The sequence below is a fragment of the Centropristis striata genome, chromosome 19 (genome assembly GCF_030273125.1).
Source record: "Centropristis striata isolate RG_2023a ecotype Rhode Island chromosome 19, C.striata_1.0, whole genome shotgun sequence".
Classification (NCBI taxonomy): Eukaryota; Metazoa; Chordata; class Actinopteri; order Perciformes; family Serranidae; genus Centropristis; species Centropristis striata.
The window spans coordinates 17120397-17139709 of record NC_081535.1 but is presented as its reverse complement, the minus strand read 5'-3'; the positions used below and the strand labels follow the sequence as shown (position 1 = coordinate 17139709).

Sequence of the window (19313 nt, the reverse complement as noted above, 5' to 3'; positions counted from 1 at the left end):
AGGAGATGAAGGAAAGATCCACTCCCATCTCTGTAAGCTTGTTTTTGAGATAATACAGATTTTCCCCAAAAAAGTGTCACAATTTCTAATATTTTTGCCCCAAAATATGGGGGTAAACTCTTTTTCATTCAAGGTAGAAAATAATTCCATGAAAAGACAGACCGACTGTGCAATTTTGCAACTATTTCTGACTTCCTCAAGCTCATTCTAAAGATGACAACCTTTAAAAACTGATCACATACAGTTTAATTTGTAATGGCTGGTTGCAAACATTCCTCAAACATGAATTAAATGAATGACCTCCAGCAACCATTTTCATGGTTACTAGAAGGGCACTCAGAGAATGCAGACCTCCACCAAGGCTGTGTCCTTTCTCACAACTTATCTGTGTATCTGCATATGATTCAGATCCGTACCAATATATAATGGGTTCTTCTGATGGACAAAGAAACCGAACTGAAAGTATAACTTGCTCTGTGGAGGCAATGGAGGATCCTGCTGGTGGGATCAATCCATTGTTGGTTTTGAAAAAATATTTCTGGATATATCCTTTAAGTCAAATGATGAGACACAAAATAAAAGGGCATCAACAAAACAGGTCACAGATTCAAGCTGTCGGTGTCAGACGTATCCCGATGGCCTCTCAGTATTTATCCATCTGCCTTTCTCCTGAGTGTGTGTGTTTGTGTCTCTCCCTCTTTGGTGTGGGTTTGTTTGTGGGTAGTATGCCATGGTCTCAGTATGTCCCTGACCTCTACTTAGACTGTGGGTTCAAAGTCATATGTGTAGGAATGTGTGTGCATACAGTATATACGTGCATTGTGTATCTATGTGCGTGAGTTGTGTGTTTGAAAGGAGGTAAATGTGGTACTTCTGAGACACAATATGCCCCATCCTTGCTATATCCGTGACCTCTACTCAGACGCCACTGAGGGTTCAAAGTCAAGCGTACAGGAATGTGTGCATGCGTTGTGTGAATAATTTGTATCTGTGCATGTAAGCCAGTTTATTTAAGGATTAATCTGCACCTGACAGCTGGAAAACAGACAGGAGTCCGGGGATAAAAAATAGGCTGAGGAGATTTGCCGTAGAGCAGGTGAAAGGCTCAGGAGCTCGGCGGTGGGGGGGCTGCTCAGTTCAGTGAGTAATTGTGGTGGGGGTCACACAGGTCTGGACCTCATTAAGAGAATTGTCTGGGAACTTTCAGGCTCTGAGCTGTCGTCATGTCACCTGCCTTCTTGTCATGGGAGGAAAACAGCGGCTTATTAACGCACCTTTCATTTTTTTCAGGTCACACAGTTCACCTTTAGAGTCAGGAAGATCAACACGCATGCTAACACAAAGCAGTTTTGCAGCAAACACTTTGAGATACAAGCCCATAACTGACATGCATACATCTGACATCTGTGGACTTGAAGCATATGAAAGGCAGGTACATCATCTCAGCCAGTATCGCTTTTGATCGTCTTTGAGCGTCTTCTCTTTTCTCTTGAACCCCCCCCCCTCCTGTGTTCTTAATTTGTATTCGCAGGGGGGTTCTCTGCTGTCTGAGGTTACACAGATGAGAATTGGGGGGGATTTGGGGGATCTCTCTCCAGCAGCTTTTTAAAGAGGCGGAGGTATCAATCAGGTGCTGATGTTATACTGACGCAATGTTTCAGCCTATAGAGGTTACTTCTGGACGCTGTGCTGCTTTATATCAACTTACCAGCAGCTAATTCTGATATCAGTTAACATCTGAAAAATTACACTACGAACAAATGTGCCAAGACAGCTACATGATGTTTGATTCTGTATTAATTAGAAGCTCTCTATCCGGGACTTACACATTAAAAAATCTGACTAATGATCCGTTTGGTCCTTGAAAGTGAGGTAATATTGAGTTGGGTATATGTCACAAAACTTTACTTATCTTTCTGCTAAAGTGGTGAGGTTAGAAATCACAAAACATTTATTAGTGCATTTAAAGTGTTTATTCTCATGCTTTTTAAAGCAATCCCCAAAGAAACCGAAGACAATAAAAATGTCTTCCATTTTGAATTGTTATACATCCAAGAGTGCAATTATTTAGTATAAATAGAATAAAATATCTGAGTGTCATAGAATATAATCTCTTTTTTTAAAAATGATTCAAACAATTTCAGAGTAGGAAATATAGCATTTACACGAAGCAGAAAAAGACACATAGACATTCATAGATCAGCAGGTGCACAGCACTGTTCCCGAAACCCAGAGATAAAATTATCAACAGCTTGTACCCATTATAAATATATATATTAAAATTTAAGCTACACATTGTACTGCAAGTGTGCAATCAGCCCGAGGATAGTATGATGTTCACATCCGACAGCATAAATATCACAGTACTTTAAGGACGGGGTGATTATCCCACAATAAGGTGCAGGGTTGGTTGGAGTCAGCTCTTATTGACATTCTATTTCAGCAGTCAGATTGAAATTGCATTTGGAGAAAGAGAGAAATGAGAAAGAAATGTGTAAGATGGAAGAAAAGTCTTAAACAGAGAAATAGCACATAAAGTCCTGAAGTGACCGATCTGAATCAGAAATGACTCCACAACCCTGGTTAGAGGTGAAAAGGCGCTATGAGGCAGAGGCTGACTAGTTGGTCTTCTTGCAGTTTGTCTCTGCATTCTCTGACTCCTCTTTGGCTTTGAGTGATACACTTTTTTCCTTGACAGGAGAACCCGTAGTGTGCTTTCCCGTTGCCCCCTTATCATCGGACTCTTTGGTTGCGGAGGTTGACCCGTTGGTTGCGCCATTATCGATGCACGATTTCTTTACCTCGTCGGTGAGGGCGGCGTACGGGGAGTGACCGGTGAAGAGGGTCTTGTAGATAGCTGACTCAATGTTAGCAAATGGTGAGGTGGAGGAGCCAGTCAGCATCATTCTTGACTAGAAAAAGAAGATAAATGTGTCAAAACATAAACAAAATGTGAGGAAAGAGGGAGAAGTTTTTTTGTAGGTTTAGACATAAAATATTTGTAATTTCAAAACTATGGTTTGTGGAGCTTTAAGGGGACATATTATGGTCATTTTCAGGCTTGTACTTATATTTTGTTTTTGTTTTCTACGAGAACATGTTAACATGCTTTAATGTTCATAAATTACAATTTGTCTTTGCGCCTGTCTTTTAGAGCTGCTCTGATTGATCAGTAGTTCTGAACAATGAATAGTTTCTGAATACGGGATATGTACATTTATCTGTGGGTTGAGCATTTTAAAACTTGTCAGTATTTATAGAGCACCTAGGTAGGCTTTAAAATTCACAAGAGATCTGAATCTCAGTTTTTACAGCATGAAACTTTTGAAGAGTTTTCAGCTCATTGCTTTGGTTTTCTGAGGCATGAATTTACACTTCTGGTACATTATTACCAGAAGTAAGCTTTAGAAACAAACAAAGCTTTAGAAAGCCACTCTACATTACCTACTGTGCACTTAACACCGCACAGACAAAACTAGCAACGAGCAGGTGAACGTTGAATGGAGCATTTTGCAGCTAAACAGTTGGACATCCCCTTAGTAGGAGTAGGAATATTGGACATATCAGTCAGAAACACAACATCATAAGAATGTTGATGTTGCACTGTATCTGCTGGATGTGTACATAGCCAACTTTTTACTAACACATTTGACATATTAACTTTATAAGGTGTCAGTGTTGCATTTACAACTGGTTCTTTTCCCAAGTGGCCAAAAAATATTATTGCTGGATTATCATATTCTTGTTTTTCTGTTGTCAGAAAAATGAACAACCATAATAGTGGCCTCATTTAACATCATGTGATGAGTCAAGTCTACAAATACAAGGTGGCATTGGAAAATGTATGGTTATGCTAAATGCTTGTGCTATTTGTGCAAGTACATGGACAACATTATTATTTATTTCTCATTAGTAGATGAGAACATAACATCTTCATCATCAGGAACACAAAATAATAAATAGCAGGTTTGGACACAACTCTTTAAATCTGATGTAATGGCTCGGCGTTAATTTGACAGATCAGAGACGGAGGGAGCTAACAGAACGAGAGTTGAAAGAAGACATGGTAGATTTATCTGTGTCTCAGTCAAGAGCACAAGTTTCCCAGAGAAGAGAAGAGAGGATGATGCAAGCTGATGAAAATGATGCAAAAGCCCCAGCCCTACGGGTAATACCGAGCTAATGTGAGTCACCGCAGCTAAAACTTCAAAAAAGCAGAGGGAGAAAGGTCATTTGGAAGACAAGGCGCCACGGATTTGGAGGGAACCACGGCAACAACAACTGTTATACCTGAGTTAAGATCAAATAATAAACAAAGAAATCTAATAAATAGTTTTCTTTTAAATTGCTAAGCAAAAACTTTCCTGTTCTGCATCAAAATCACTACAACCTTTGGTATTTATTCCCAAGGTCACATGTCAGGTACAAGCTACACTAAATACTGACCTTGTTGACGACGATGAAGACGGTGTAGACGAGCATCAGGTGGTGCTTCTGGAGAGGAAGGTAGTGGGTCTGCTGCAGAGCAAACAGCACCGCCCCGATCAGCGTGATCTTAGTGGGGCTGAACAGACAAGAGCAGTTATGATATAATATATGGTAGGAATCATGAAAATGTGAGGTTGATAACATAATGTCTTATGAATTATGTGCTTGAATTATGACACAAAAATGAACTAAACTGGAAGCACACATCATCACTGTAGATGTACAGGGCCTCACTGAGTAAATAACTCAAAATCATGTATTAAGGCTGCATTAACCCCCTGAACCCCAAGCTGTTTCTGGGCGTGTTTTTGCTCCTGTCATATTTTAATCACAGTGTCCTTGTTTTCACTGCAATATACAGTATATGAGCTCTGCACCTCTATGGAAACAGCACAATCATGGTGTACAGGGTCTGGTCTTAGTACAAATGGTTTATTTATGCCAAGACATGAAGAATAAAGTGATTTTGATGAAATATCACAATTTTAGGATTCAATTTTGCTTCCTGACAGATTCATTCTTCACACAAGATCCATCAAGGGTTGCTGGAAAGTTGAGAATTTGACTATAATGTCTGGGTTTTTTTTGTTTTTGTTTTTTAAAGTTTCTGACTGTGATAAATGGTGTAATTTAAAAAAAATGCTTTTCAAACTTGGTTTTAGTACCAAGAGGGTTAAGTTAACAAAGGGAACATGTTTGATAAGATTTTTATACATGCATGGGTACAAGTTGTAGCATGTCCCCAGATTTGAGTATAACTATGTGTAGTTGGGTTTCTGAGCCACAACTTTACTCTTCTTGTAGATTGTTGCTGCTTTTATCAGTGCAATATTCACACCCTTCAGACAACAAAGCTTTAGAAACCCACTCTACTTACTCTGCACTTAACACCACACAGACTAAACTAGCAACGAGCAGGTGAACATTATGAAGCATTTTGCAGCTAAACAGTCAGACATTCCCTTGGTGGAAACCAAACATAGAGTTAAAAGTAGAGGGTATATTGGATTTGACAAACAAAAGTAGTTTCATATTTGGGAAATACTCTTATTCACTATCTTGCCAAGAGGTAGATGAGACTATTGATACCACTGTTGTGTCTGTAAGGTATATAAAGGTGCAACCAAGAGGCCAGCAGTTTATTTTAATTTAGCAGGGGAAATCCTGGCCCTGTCCAAGACAAACAAAACTCTGAAACTTAATTATCAATCTGTTATATGTTGATGGTGAAACATTGAAGTTTGACATGAGGGGTTATGTGCCAGACACATCACACTTCAACATGTGGCCATTACATAAATCAGCCTTTTTTCCCAAACTATTGTCACTATTCTTTTAAATTTCACATTACACTCAATCATCACAGTACACTCTTGTTCACACAATTGAACACAGAGAAATCACTAATTTAACATCAATAGAGTCCTGTAGAAGACTTACTAAGACATCTTGAGGAGCTCATTAGTCTCTGGTTTCCATACGCCTCGAACAAGCTGCTCAAAATTACTTATCAGACCTCCTCCAGCACCTAGTGGGGATAGAAAGAGAATCATATACATATACTGTGATCTATTTAAAAATCCCTTGGCATGCAGGAGCAGCAGCTACTGACCTTTAGCCCACCCAATGGCAATCATAACCAGCAGACTATCCTTGTATTTGCCGTGTGCCTGGGTGACCCCTCCGAGCACCTTCCACGTCCTGGTCACCTCCTTCATCCCTGACAGCAGCAGCCTGAGAGGCAGCAGGGCAGCACAACAGTACACCAGGTCCATGGGACAGTAGAACACTAGGTACCTGCAGAGACACATATGGCTCAAATAAAGACTGCACGCACACACACATTTACATGCTGTGTGTAAACTATGTGTTCATAAGCATTTTGACAGTGTCACCTGACAGTCTTGGTCAAGTACCTGACTTCAACAGCAGAGGGCGCTGTGTATTTTTCTCAGGAGGGTGTCATTATATGTGCCACCGGTAGAGGGCACCAAAGGCTTCATGTTAAGATATGAGAACTTTACAATAACCTCTCTGTTTCATTCAGTGTCCCCCACATTTCATGCTCCCTTTACAATAATTAAGCAGTTCTTCACAAGAGAAGTTTTTATTCAGAGTTGCAGAGGGACTCTCTTTAATCCTTTTTCTCAATCTGTGTAATATGTGTTTCAGCCTCAAGATATTTACCAGATTATCGAAGCAATCAGAACACTGGTGCTGTTGGACAAAGGTGCAACAACCGGCTCGGCCAGCATGATGGCAGACAGCACAGCTCCGCCAAAACAGAAGAGCATGGAGCTGAACCAGCAGGCTAAGGGGCTGACTCTGGACACCTGAAGGGCACCTGAACAAGAACAAAGGTACTATTATCAGGAGGATCACTGGCATGTGGTTTTCCTTTGAGTCCCCTTTATGTGGTACATTTTCTATAAAATGTATAAGGCCAGAAAGATCTGTAAAGGCCTGGGAACACCCTGCAATCACTGACTACACGCACAAATATTCTGGTTTGGCCCTTATTTCCCCTAAAAACACTATATTTCTACTAAGCTTAGAATTTAAGTATTCCCATTTACATGCAACTGTGCAAAATATGATTTTTTTCAAAGTTTTACATCAGTAGTGAACTTGTTTTCAACTGTGCAAACACAGCTTATCTCTTTCATTCATTCAGTGTTTATTTATATCCAAAAACCGGTTGATATCAGAGTCTTTTATAATGTGTAAATGAAGGTGTGTTTCTCCCTCCAACCAGAAATGTGGGCTTGTCTCTCGGACATGCATCTCAGATTACAAACTGTTGGCTCTTTGGTTTGTGCACAGTAACCCCAGCAACGCACAAAGCTCACCATAAACAGACAGACGACTTAAAAAAAACCCCATTGAGACGCATATTCCAAATGCACTGTATACACGTCCATATAGAATGCTCCAAAAACCAGAATATTATCAACATACCCCACACACCTAATCAGAATATAACACTTAAAATAAAACATCATTTGGAATAAAGCCTAATTCCTAATATCCTAACAGAATGTGCTTTTTACAGGACCTGCAGCAAATTCATAATACTGTCATATCTGCATAATACTTGCACATAATTGTGCATGTTAATGTAGTCAATCATATTGTTGAATTCTTACCATAATAAACATTAAACAGTCTTAAGTGTGATAAAGGGATTTACATAATAACAGTAAAAAAAAACTAAACAAATATTAAGTCTAGATTAAGAGGTCATTTGCCTGGTCGACAGTATTGTTGTAAAGACCAATTCAACTTGTGGAGTTTGATACTTTGGTCTTTTCCCTGTCTCATGCATGCCGCTGTCAATCCCTGAAACTGTATAAATATTAACTAGTTCGAGGAACAAATACTGATATGTTTACAGGGAACAAACAGAAAGATGTTTGTCAAGCAGAGTTGCATGATTTGCTCCTGGGCGTGCAGTTCAAAGTGCAGAGCAGAGGAAGAACATTTACAGTTACAAACCGTATCAGTGCACTGCAGATAACCATCGTCTGCTCAATGCTCCCTGTGTGTTTCCGCCCTGTTTAAAAAGAACACTGTCATTACAGTACAGGATGTTCTTACTGTAAATCTTCACTATGAAAGGAAGATTTATTGTGATTGTTATTTGTGTCAAAACAGGTTTTGTTGACACAGTTACACTGGGATTTTGTAAACCTTTTATAGAACTTCAAATCTGCCTTTACAGAGATGTTCTGATACTATCTCAGACCGACCGACTCTGCCAACATTAATGCTGCCGATGTCCACTAAGACATGCATGCTTCACTTAACCTCAGGCAGGTAGTGCTCAGTCAACCCTGAGCCACCTGCCCCGAGTCACTATGACCGCACACAGGACCAAACTGGTAATCTGAGGATTACAGACAGATTATAGACTCCTGGAGAGAGATCGGTAAACCAGGAGGATTTATAGCTCTATCTGCCTCCTGTGCAGACTCCCGGTGGACTCAGTCTGCTCTGCTCACCTTGTAACTTTGCTCTCAGTCACTGAACATGGAAAAAATCGAGAATCAGTTTAATTTACCACTTTTTTAAAAAGAAAAGTGCACAAAGTTGTGATCTAGTTTTTAAGTTTCTAAATGAGAAAAATCATATAGTTTATATCAATCAATCAAAATTACTCAATCAAATCAAATCAAAATTACTTTATTTATCCCCGAGGAGAAATTCAGTTAGTCTGGTATCTCTGGAAGAATGAGACAGTCTGATGGCTGTAGGACCGAAGGATCTTTTAAATCTCTCCGTCCTGAAACAGAGAGAGAGGAGCTGTCCACTGCTGTTTTTTTGGTCCATAAAGGTTTTGTGTAGCGGATGGTCCGAGTATTTCAAGATGGCCTCGAACATCTTGACAGTGCATCTCTCTCTTTTGATCAGTCTGTCCAACCGCCTTGCATCTCTGTGTCTGATGCTGCCTCCCCAGCAGACTGCAGCATAAAACAACACACTTGCCACCACAGACTGATAAAACATCTGCAGCATCTTACTGCAGATGTCAAGAGATCTGAGCTTCCTTAAGAAAAAAGAGGCGGCTCTGCCCCTTTTCATATATTTTGTATATAGTACTATAGTTTTATTTTAAAGTGGTTTTGGTGCAAAAATAAAATTGATACATCACTGTGAAATACTTAAAAAGTACCCTTACAATAACTTAAAATGCTAATATAAGTAAAATACCTGCATCCAAAATCATTCTTAAGTAAAAGTACTGCAGTAAACTGTCCTTTGTTGCTGATACATGATTTTATCCAACATTATTAGAATAATTCTGATTCAACAACATGTAAGCATTGTTTTACTGTTATAGCTCACTGGGGTGGAGCTAACTTTACCTACTTATGGTAAGCTTAAATACCCACAACATCTATAATAGCACTGACTCATTTTATCACATTGAAGTGAAATTAAGTGAAACAGATAGGATAGGTGTACAAAAATCAATGGACAGAGGAGTGTCAGTGTTTCAGGAATATAAAAAAACATGTCAAAGGGACATTGTGAGCCTCAGTAATGTGAAAAAAATCTTGAAAAAAGTCAATCATAAAAGTCCCTCCTATAAACAGGAAGCAGACTGTTGTCATGAAGTTGGGCTACAGCTTAAGGCTTTTTAATGCTTTATTTATTTTCATTTTGGCAAATAGCATCATTTAAAGTATCACAAATAGCTATCAACAGTTCCTATCTGCCATGTAGCCATAGATGTACAGAGAACTATGACTGGATTAAACTGATACTGAAGAAAACTTAAAATTCAACTCTCCCACACATCCCTGCTGCACACCAGAGATAACTGGAATTATTGATGGTGAGTCACATGAAGTACAATAATTCTTCAGCTCAAAGAGGGAATTGTGCATAACTGCAGCATGAAAAGCATGGTGACGTGTCACTGGTAACAGATTTGAGCTGGGTTTTTTGTGTGTGTAGAGACACAACTAGATCTAAAGTCTGAAGCAATGAACTGTTGTGGTTGAAAACTAGCTACCACAGTGAGAAGAGGGGGGAGTTTGAAAAAAATAAATGCACCCAAATGTCAGACAGGAAAGAGTGGTTTAAAATATGCTAACAGTCTGGGACCCTGATTGTCACACATAAACATCCTTTCCTTCTGTGAGAGCCTGCATGAGACATAAATGCTCAGTATCTGTCCTTATTGTCTCACAGAAGTTAAACACAGTTCAACATGTGCAGCACATTGCTTACATAGTAAACAGTGTCGCTTTGTCATCACTGTTAATTCCAGGGCAAAACAAATTGCTTCAGCCAGTGTCTCAGCCCAACTGGCACCAACTTTAACATATGATTGTTTTGTTCCAAATTGCATACTTTTTAAGTAGTAACTAAGTAATAGAGGTGGGAATCAGCAGAGGCCCAACGATACGATTTAACCCGATACTTGAGTCGCAAATTATTATGATTGCAATTTTAAGCATTTTGCGATAAGTTGAGTATTGCGATACAATATATTGGGATTTAACTGTTTAACTGCATTTTGTGTCCACGAAATTCAATTAAATCAAGAACTGTTTTGTCAAATAAGAGAAAAGTCACTTTTTCTTCTCTTACTGACCAAAATAGTATTCAGTCAAATTTAACTTAAATGATATCAAACAGGTATGGACAACAACAATTGCAGCATTTTCTCAAACTTTCCTCAATGTTAAGCTTCACTGCTCTGTATAGCTTCATACAGCTGTGTCCGTGAAATAACGTTGCAACGGATTTCCAGTATCATAAGCATGTAGCTAAAACCCTTTTTTTCCATAACATAGTATGGCCTCAAGTCTTTGCAAATGAAGGACGTAATGGATTGTGTTATTTTCTATGCACATTTCCCCACACCTCTACTAAGTGAGTATTGTTGCATGCAGTATTCAAAGCACTTGCCCATAATATTGACCTTCGATCCTCTTGCTCACATTGGCTCCATAATAGCTTGCATATTGCAAAAAATGTGACCAGATGCAGTAGGCCATCCTTGTATTTTTGGCATTCTGCATTTGACATACTGTGTATTAATCTTCTCCTTGCACTCTAATAATTATGGTAGTCTGTGTGTTAGAACGCACCCCCCGTTTCACTAAAGAGGTGGTAACTTATGCACAGTGTAATCTGAATATAGCACATATGCAAGAGTTGCTTTCCAGATAGTAAAAAAAAAATATGCTTTGCTTACATTTTATGCTGAAATATAACACACTGCTTGGACTATTCTGACATGCTGGAGAACAAACACCCCTTTACCAAATCAAGATCCTATTTCCTGTTTTGCATTTGAAGGAAACACATTTACAAGTCAAATTTGAGGAATACAGGCCAGGTACACTGCAGCTGCGACATGTCAGACTGGTTGTATTTTCAATTCCTCTTTTTGTCTGTTTCTTCCTCACTGGTCTTTTTCTCTTTGTGTGTCTCTAATGTGAAGATAGAGAGTGTACTCCTGCTGTGCCTCATCTGTCATCTCTACAAAAACAAACCAAAGACTGTTCCCTTTTTGGAAATCTCTCTCTCTCTCTCTCTCTTTCTCTCTCTTCAGAGCCATAAACAAACTCAGTTGTTGTAATCTGAGATCGGCCTGTGAAGTAATTTCAAATGAGGGCAAAGTAAAGATGCACGATATACATCAGACAGCTTATAATGGAGAATATATATGAGTATGTATTATTCTGGTAATGACATTATAACTGATAAATTAAGTTGCTAATACAAAACTAAATTGCTTTCATTGACGAAGCATAGCTGCCCCAAACCCTTTTCCATTTCTTATCCAGCAGTCTCTAATAATATGTTTTATCATTCTGTTTATCTGCAGACTAAGCAATCTTTGGCTTTCTGCTTTATAAAAGCCTTTGTTCTCGGATTGAGTATTTATCACATTGACATGTCTGATTCGACAGATTGAGTCAAAGTATAATTAGGTAAAATACTCTATAAAAGCCAAAGTATGTTTGTGAAGTTTTTGCAAGAAAAAAAAACGTTTGAAAAGTTTTTGTCAGAACTGTTTTTGTTGTGTTAACAATAGTGATGTCAGTTGTCACCATCTTTGACGTTCTTATTTTTACAAATGGATAAACTACGGGTGACTTCTTTGAAAAAATATTTTTTTAAATACATGATTAAAAGCCATATGAGGCAGGTAATTATCAGTTATAAGAAACATATTGTGCATGCCTAAAGCAAAGGTGTCTTATATTCATATTCTTATACACACACACATATATATATATATATATATATATATACACACACACACACATACATATTTAATGCATGAGTTTATTTACATGCACAAAAGTCCAACTATTTTAAACGTTATTAGCCCATTAAATGTCTGTTAACAGTTGTTATCTGCCTCATGCATACAGTTAGGGGCCTGCTCCGCCTACTAGTATGTGCAGAGACGCTGTTATCAGCCCAATAAATGACCAGTCACGTTTCTTTCAGAACAAAGAAGGGAAAACTAAGGGAAATGTATCAGCAGGATGTAATGTAACAAGTGTTTTTATGTAATGAATACTAATGCAGAAGTTGTTTGACTGCTGTTGATTGTAACTGTGTGCTTAAAAATATTAATTAAATAAGGATTCACTTTCAGTTTTGAAAGGTTTAGCTGCTGAAACTATGTTTAGGGAAAAGATAATGGTTTGGCTCCCCGTGTCAGCATGCATTCTCTCCAGGTCCTCCAGCTTCCACCGTCCAAAGACACGCAGCTGAGGTTTAATTGGTGACTCTAAAATGCCCGTAGGAGTGAATGAGCGTGTGAATGGTTGTCTGTCTCTATGTATCAGCTCCATTTTCGTGCCCAATCCCAGCTGGGATCGAGTTTGGATAAGCAGTTAAGGATAATGAATGAATGAATAAATAAATAAATAATGGTTTGGGATTATATACCTCAAATATTACTTGATAAAACTATGTGGTTAAGTTTCGGATAAAAAACGATAGTCTGGATTAAATACCTTATGTTACTCAATGTATGCATGTCTGGACACTTAAAAATAGACTCATGAATTGATGTTTCATTTCACTCATGAGGGGCCATCCACCACCCTGTAATACAGCACTAGAGGTCGCCGCTTTACAGGCCGCCTGTGAGCCATATCTATAGTGGTGATGAAGCCCATTCAGTAGAGACAGAGCACACAATGCCTTACTGTATCTGAGAAACTGGTCATTGCTGCAGCAGCCTGATTGAAAACAGTAATTAAAGCCTTAACCAGAACAGTCTCTCTCCCACCACACACAGTTAGGCTGCGTTCACATGAGATCAGGCAGTGGGGTGATTCGCTCCAGGTTGTGTGGCGGCTGGGAAATTGTCACTAAAATAACCCTTTGTGTGACATCATGTTGCAAACTTCAACCCCCCAGTGTAGCACAAGCAGATTCTTTATTTCCCAATTATTGTTTTCCATCAGTGCGTTTTTATAATATTGACATTTCCAACTGCACTTGAAGGCAGCTTCATTCACTCTCCAGCAGCTAGGCAAGAAAAGACAGAGGGACTGTGCCTTGTGCTGCAGCTTGTTGCAAGACACAAGCTGTCAAATTACACACATTATGTAAGCCTGTAAATAAGGCATCCCTCCTCTCTCCTTAAACTAGATAACTCTGGCATAATTTGGCCTTAAAGACAGGGCAACTGATTGACACTCAACCGTCCCTGTTCTCCTGCGTCCTGTACAATCCAGTCACAGCAATGTTTACACATCTGCTTTAAATAACTCCACAGTAAACTGCAGTGACAGTGTCTCGTTAACATGGGAGGAGAAGTGGCAAGCTTCGTGGAAAACCTATTAGCTTTTGTGTTTAATTCTTAATTATAAAAGCACTAATCTTTGAAGGTGTTGGAGAAGTTTCAGCAGCACTAAACTCTCAGACACTGCAGAGCAGGAAGGAAAGATTTCACACAGGAAGAAGAAAATAAGTGGAGGGTTAAGTGTGTCATGGCATTCCTTTCCTTTTTGGGGAAAAGCGGAACTGGAGCTGGCTCCCCAAGTGTCTTTTTTTCTGGTTTCATTGAGTTTCTTTTGAAATGATCCTGAGATTTAGGCCTGTGTTTTGCTGTAGCTCTCTCTCTGTGTATCTTTCTCCCAGCTACAGAGTGATAGATAGTAGTAGAGGACGAAGGGTTAAAGGTCGCAGGAGCTCAGATTCTTTGCAAGGCAAGTTCCAAAATAGACGTACTGCTGATTTACAGCAGCGGGACTACAATGGACTGTGAGTGTGTGTTCTTGTGTGTTTGTGTGTGTGGAAAGTTAAAGTCCACCTGTTCCTGCAGACATTATCTCAGTGACATAACTGTCACTGTTGGCTGAGTGTCTGCCTTTGGTCTGAGCTGATACAATCAGCTGCGGCTCAATGTCGTGTTTAAAAGTTAGATTATTTTTGAATCATTTATCTCATTAAGATAGGATACCAAAGTGCCTCATTATCTGCTGGGGTTGTGTGTTAGCAATGAACGATACGTATCATGATGCAAAATCTGAAAAGTTGGATTTGCATATGTATCTATCTTAGTCCCTGTACATAGATGTTGATAGTGTTTTTAAAACGATGCTGTATCATAAAACACAATATTGCAATACTCAAGTGTATCAATATTTTCTTACACTCCTATTAAGACACATTTTTATGTTTAAATATAACCAAACATACCGGTATATAATATCATAACAATAATAAACTATACTTTTAATCATCATATCATCATATATATTCATTGTTTATTAAGATTATAATGATCTCTTTTTGTTGAAACTATTTTTGTGGTGTTGCTTCAACTTTATGATAACTCTGGAGGAGTTTGTGATGCTTTTTAATTGCATTTTATTACACAGTCTTCATTTCAACTACATTTACCCTCCTTACCAAGATGGTGATAACTGTTAATACAATAAATAATGCATAATAACATAAGGCTCAGTTATGTAATTAATGTAATTAACATTTTAGAAAAATTACAGTAAATTAGCAACAGTAAGTTGTTTACAGTAAATCTTAACAAATTAAAATATCTACTTTCTTTAATACAAATTGCGCATTTTATCCCAAAGTACAATCCACGTTATTATTTACAAACCTATCCACCATATTTTGATTAATCTCAAGCAAACTGGGACTAAATAAATATTTTCATCTATTAAAAGTGGATTGGTGCAACTGGGTCATTTTGATTAGCCTATATTAGTATGTTTATTAAAACAAAAAACATTAATATAAAATTATTAGGAACAAATTGAATGGGAAAAAAACATGAAAACAACTAATAATGGAATAAAACACCTGTGAGATAAGACATGAAGAATAGCTCCGGGATGTGCAATAGTGAGTGTTTGTGCAATGAGAGTTAAGTTACAACACAACATCCTCTTGTTGTTCCTGCGTGACATTTTGCTGGAGTGCGTGAAATACCAGGATAGTTTACGGTCCAAAGAAGAAGTTTTTCCAGGCCACAGTTGCAATTTTCTACATTTCTACAATTCGCAAACAAATAAAATAACTTGCATAAACTTGGTGACAGCTGTAAGTGTCAGTGATCATCCGCTTTAACTTCGCGTCAGCCACTTACCTGGCTGCTCCCTCAGGGACATGATCGACACGATATAGTGCGCCATGTCAAAGTATGGAAACATGGGCAAGTTTGCCAGTCCGTGGGACAGCTCGTCCAAGTGAAGCACCCCGAACAAATCCATGATCCTATCTGTGAAAACTCTTCAGCAAGAGGAAGCTAGTCTGCTTAATCCCGGAGAGGAGTTCGAGTGGAGAAAAGGGCACCGGTCCAACTCAGAGCATCAGGGCTTCATGATCCACCGCCTGGCCCAAACAGCTGTGTGTGTCTGCGGATAAACTGCTGCCAAGTTGCTCACAGCTGGTTAGTTGATCGCTGCTCATCGCCGGGCAACAGATCTGATACGCCAGGGGATGGTCATCATGGTGTTACTACATCGACGACGCTGTCAGCGGCGCATAGCCGGAATTCCTGCTCCGTGTTCCGCCATGCTAGTGATGTGGCGGGCGGAGCCAGAGCGGCTCTCTGATTGGAGGAGCCGAGCACGGGCCAGCCAATCACGTGTCACAGTGTGGCGCTGTGAGGTGATGATGCTAACACACATGACACACGTAAACACACTGGATCAGTATGGTTTAACCCAGAGATGGGCAACTTAAATGCTGGAGGGGGACACAATTTTTCATCGACTCTACCAAAAGGCCACATATAGGACTGTGCACTTAACCATGTATGATAAAACTGCAATTTTAAATATGTTTACAGTGCAGTAACGTAACATATTTCATGCTCAAATGCATGTATAACAATATAAATAGGAATACAAAAGGTTTGAGGCAAATAAAAAAATAAACACTTACTGATTTCTTTTTTTTTTCAGTGCAAGAACAGCAGACCAACATTAAATTCAAGAAGTAATTTTGTGCATTTTTACACTGCACTTTTAAGATTTCATGCTCAAATGTTGTACTGAGGGCCTTGAAATGGTATTTGAAATACCATTCACCTGCAAACGTGAGGGAATGCATGTACATTGTAAATAAAAAAAACCCTGTTGTTTTTACGGTAAAAAAAACCAGCAGCTGTGGTTGCCAGAACTTTACCGTAATAAATACGGTGCAACTTTTTGTAATATTACAGTAAAATGATATTAGCACTGTTAATTTCACATTTAAGATTGCAATTTTATTCCATTTTTTACTGTATAAATATTTTTTTTCCATCAAAAGAAATGCTGTTTTGTCATAATTGACAATAAAATAAATAAAAATGCATAGATTAAAGATTTTACCATTAAATATTACAATATATTTTTGTTAGAGATATGGTGTTTAGAACATTTCACAGTGAGAAAATGTTGTTGTTGTTTTCACAAAAGATAAATGCAAAAATTACAGTGGTGGCTTGTATATATATTACATTAAATACATATTACAGTGTATTTTACAGTGGAGTAATGTATTTTTCAAAAAACAAAACTGTAAAAAAAAAACACTGTTTTGGCTGATATATACATTTACAGTGTTTCATTGTTACTGAAACTGAATTAAGTAATTTATCATTTTACGGTCTTTTACTGTCCTGGTTTAGCAGTTTTTCCGCGTACATTTTTTTTACAGTGTATTTATGACTAAAAACAAAATATATGGTAGTCACCACCTAGTGTGTTGTCTCACACTGAGAGACATTTTTGCTTTGTTTGATAGCACATGGGAACTTTGTTGATACAACCAGTTATAAACATCAGTTTATCACTGTACATGTTTCAGCAATATCAGATATAAGTACACTAAACAAATTCAAAACAGTGGTTTCATAGCAAACCGTGATATATTTACAGAAGTTGCGAGGTTGGTTGTACTGCACACAAAAAACACACTAAAAAGCTGATTTTTTAATTTTAATTTTAATTTTTTGGTGCATTCAACACCAGTCTTTATCCATGCAAGTTATCAGCTCATTTTCTGGCCTGCATGTGCATGACACCTGGTGGTGGCTCCATGTTATTTCGTTTCTTTGTGATTTTTTTTCACCTTTGACTGTTTGGCTTTTAATAACAACTGAATCAGATAAAGTCAATGTTTATTAGTCAATTATATATGAGTCAAAATAGTGGAATGTGTAAAGGTTTTTTAAGAGCTAAACAGAAACCCAATCCAGGCACAAAGAAATAAAAGAAAATATCAATGATCAATACAACAAGTATCCTGGCGTTAACTAAGAACATATATATGGTTAGCTATCTTCCATTTATGATGTAGATTTATTTTCTGTCTAATCTTATCTCATGTTATTTCATGTTTTAATAATTTTTGTTTGTTTCACCTGTCATGTTATTATCCGGAGTAGGTGATGGCCTCACATTGGAAGTTGGTACTGTGCAGATGTTTATTAAAAGCCCTGACAAAGACATACAGTGGTTGTTTTTTTGTTTTGTTTTTTCAATTTGAATGATTTACCTCCTACAATCAAGGCTTTTTATGATATTACCTTCCTCGTTGATAAGTTTTTTTATATTCTGAAGTGCCTGGATTTTCTCCCTGTTTATCTTGGGTTTTTTTTTTACGACTTTTCCAAGAGCACCCAACTAATTTATGATCCACAGTTTGAAATCCACAGTAATCTCTTTTTATATTTTAAGAGCTGTAGTGTGTGGTGATGGCCACTGGGTGGCAGCAGTCAGCCATCAATTACTTACATTACTATGCTGACATCTGCTCAGATAAAATCTTACTGAAACATACCCATCCATCAACAGCAACAGTCTAATAATCAGTAATATTTCATGTTCTATTATTAAAAAAGATAAATCAGTAGGTGAATGCATGCAGAGGACTGTCAAAAAGAAATATAGTGGATGAAAAGTTGATTAGTCATCCGACTTTGGGCTGAACTGAGGTTTGGACCATGTTTTTGTGACCTTTAAGCCATTGTATGACTTGTTATTTCGTAATGGAAACTACCTTTTGGAGATGAGATGATTCCAAAGCCACGATGATCTTGGACTGATAACATTGACAAAGCACAATACTTAACATCGCCGGGCGATGATGTAACCACGTATGTGAAACTCCACCAGAGACCACTCCTGTATTTGTGTTGGTAGCTGGCAGAGAGCGGTGATGTGTATCAGCTTGTTGAAACCTCTGACTGGTACAATATGACGTCACTGAAAGCTGTACATTATTACTGGAGCCTGCTTTTTAGATATCGCCCAGCTATATTGTGTGACACCTTCCATAAATATATTATAGGGCCGAGGGTCCTTCAGGGTCAAGGCTCAGCGCTTGTCAATGCCTTTAACACTGACACACATACACACACACACACACACACACACACACACCTTTCACTTCCTCTGAGTGCTTCTCATCAGTATTCTCCCAGTGGTGCAGGATTAAACTGTGTCCACAGCACTGACAGCACAGGGACGGCCTCTCATTCCTTAGATTTCTGGGGCCCACCTCAAAGACCCAGAGGCTAAAACCGGGGATTTCAGAACAACTGGAATCTTTATTCAATTACGTCTGTTGCTGCCGAGCCTGTCACCAGCTTGTTACCCCTCAGTTCAAACCCCACAGAGCTGTCTTCTCAGGGGAAGTCGTGCCAGGCTGAAGCGCTGGTGTTTCTAATTAATATGTACATGAAGAGTTTGCTGGTCTTTGAACAGCTCCTGATACATTCATGTCAAACAGCTGAAGGTCAGGTAAGACTAAGATGCTGGCAGCTAAAAATAAACCACACAGTTTAAGCTTGGTTATGTGAAAAATTTGATTTTCTGCTC

General features: G+C 38.4%; 1 protein-coding gene across 1 annotated transcript; it reads right to left on the bottom strand.

Moving 5' to 3' along the window:
* Window positions 1-1966: 1966 nt before the first annotated feature.
* tmem38b (transmembrane protein 38B) lies at window positions 1967-16008 on the bottom strand. The gene is made up of 6 exons (XM_059358274.1): window positions 15590-16008; window positions 6676-6832; window positions 6101-6285; window positions 5929-6016; window positions 4447-4564; window positions 1967-2912 (listed from the first exon to the last, which is right to left on the bottom strand). The coding sequence occupies exons 1-6, from the start codon at window positions 15711-15713 to the stop codon at window positions 2619-2621; spliced, it is 966 nt and encodes a 321-aa protein (XP_059214257.1). The 5' UTR covers window positions 15714-16008; the 3' UTR covers window positions 1967-2618.
* Window positions 16009-19313: the final 3305 nt, after the last annotated feature.